The 1,172-nt window shown below is 52.3% G+C and overlaps 1 protein-coding gene across 1 annotated transcript in view; it reads left to right on the forward strand.

Annotated features, from left to right (window-relative positions):
• The window catches only part of LOC113222933 (complement C1r subcomponent), a gene marked incomplete at its 5' end in the record, with an annotated part of 1,910 nt that extends 738 nt beyond the window's left edge, over positions 1-1,172 (forward strand). The window contains one exon of the mRNA XM_026452505.1: positions 86-1,172. Coding sequence (XP_026308290.1) covers positions 86-855 — 770 coding nt within the window. The remainder of the gene's footprint in view (positions 1-85) is intronic.

Genomic DNA, 1,172 nt, shown 5'->3' on the forward strand with positions numbered 1-1,172 from the left:
CCACAGAGGGAAGAGGTGTAGGACCTGGAGCTGACTTGCCCTTGTCTTCCCTGTCTCTCCCTTATCTTCCCTGTCTCTCCCTCAGTGTGTGGGAAGCCCGTGCACCCCGTGGAACAGAGGCAGCGCATCATCGGAGGGCAAAAAGCCAAGATGGGCAACTTCCCCTGGCAGGTGTTCACCAACATCCATGGGCGCGGGGGCGGAGCCCTGCTGGGGGACCGTTGGATCCTCACGGCTGCCCACACCCTGTATCCCAAGGAACACGAGGCGCAAAGCAACGCCTCCTTGGATGTGTTCCTGGGCCACACAAATGTGGAAGAGCTCATGAAGCTGGCAAATCACCCCATCCGCAGGGTCAGCATCCACCCGGACTACCGTCAGGATGAGTCCCACAATTTTGAGGGGGACATCGCCCTGCTGGAGCTGGAAAATAGTGTCACCCTGGGTCCCAACCTCCTCCCCATCTGCCTCCCTGACAACGAGACCTTCTATGACCTGGGCTTAATGGGCTATGTCAGTGGCTTTGGGGTCATGGAGGAGAAGATTGCTCATGACCTCAGGTTTGTCCGTCTGCCCGTAGCTAATCGAGGGGACTGTGAGACCTGGCTCCGGGGAAAGAACAGGATGGATGTGTTCTCTCAAAACATGTTCTGTGCTGGGCACCCGTCTCTAAAGCAGGATGCCTGCCAGGGGGATAGTGGGGGCGTTTTTGCAGTAAGGGACCCGAACACTGATCGCTGGGTGGCAACGGGCATCGTGTCCTGGGGCATCGGGTGCAGCAAGGGCTATGGCTTCTACACCAAAGTGCTCAACTACGTGGATTGGATCAAGAAAGAGATGGAGGAAGAGGACTGAGCCCAGAATTCGCTAGGTCCAAATCCAGAGAGCAGTGCGGAAAAAAAAAAAAAAAAAAAACTGACCAGTTGTTGATAACCACTAAGAGTCTCTATTAAAATCACTGATGCAGACAGTGTGGAAATTCTCTTTCCTATAGTCCCATTGACATACTTTACCTGAAACAACCCAAAGAGGCCCTTTCTTTCTTCCGAGGATTGCAGAGGATGTAGTTATCAATCTCTAGCTGTCACTTTCCTTTTCCACTTTTATACCATTGGGTCACTGAATATAACTTTTTCCAAATAAAATTTCATGAGAAATGCCAGCGTGCAAAA

The sequence above is a fragment of the Piliocolobus tephrosceles genome, unplaced genomic scaffold, assembly GCF_002776525.5.
Source record: "Piliocolobus tephrosceles isolate RC106 unplaced genomic scaffold, ASM277652v3 unscaffolded_36520, whole genome shotgun sequence".
Classification (NCBI taxonomy): Eukaryota; Metazoa; Chordata; class Mammalia; order Primates; family Cercopithecidae; genus Piliocolobus; species Piliocolobus tephrosceles.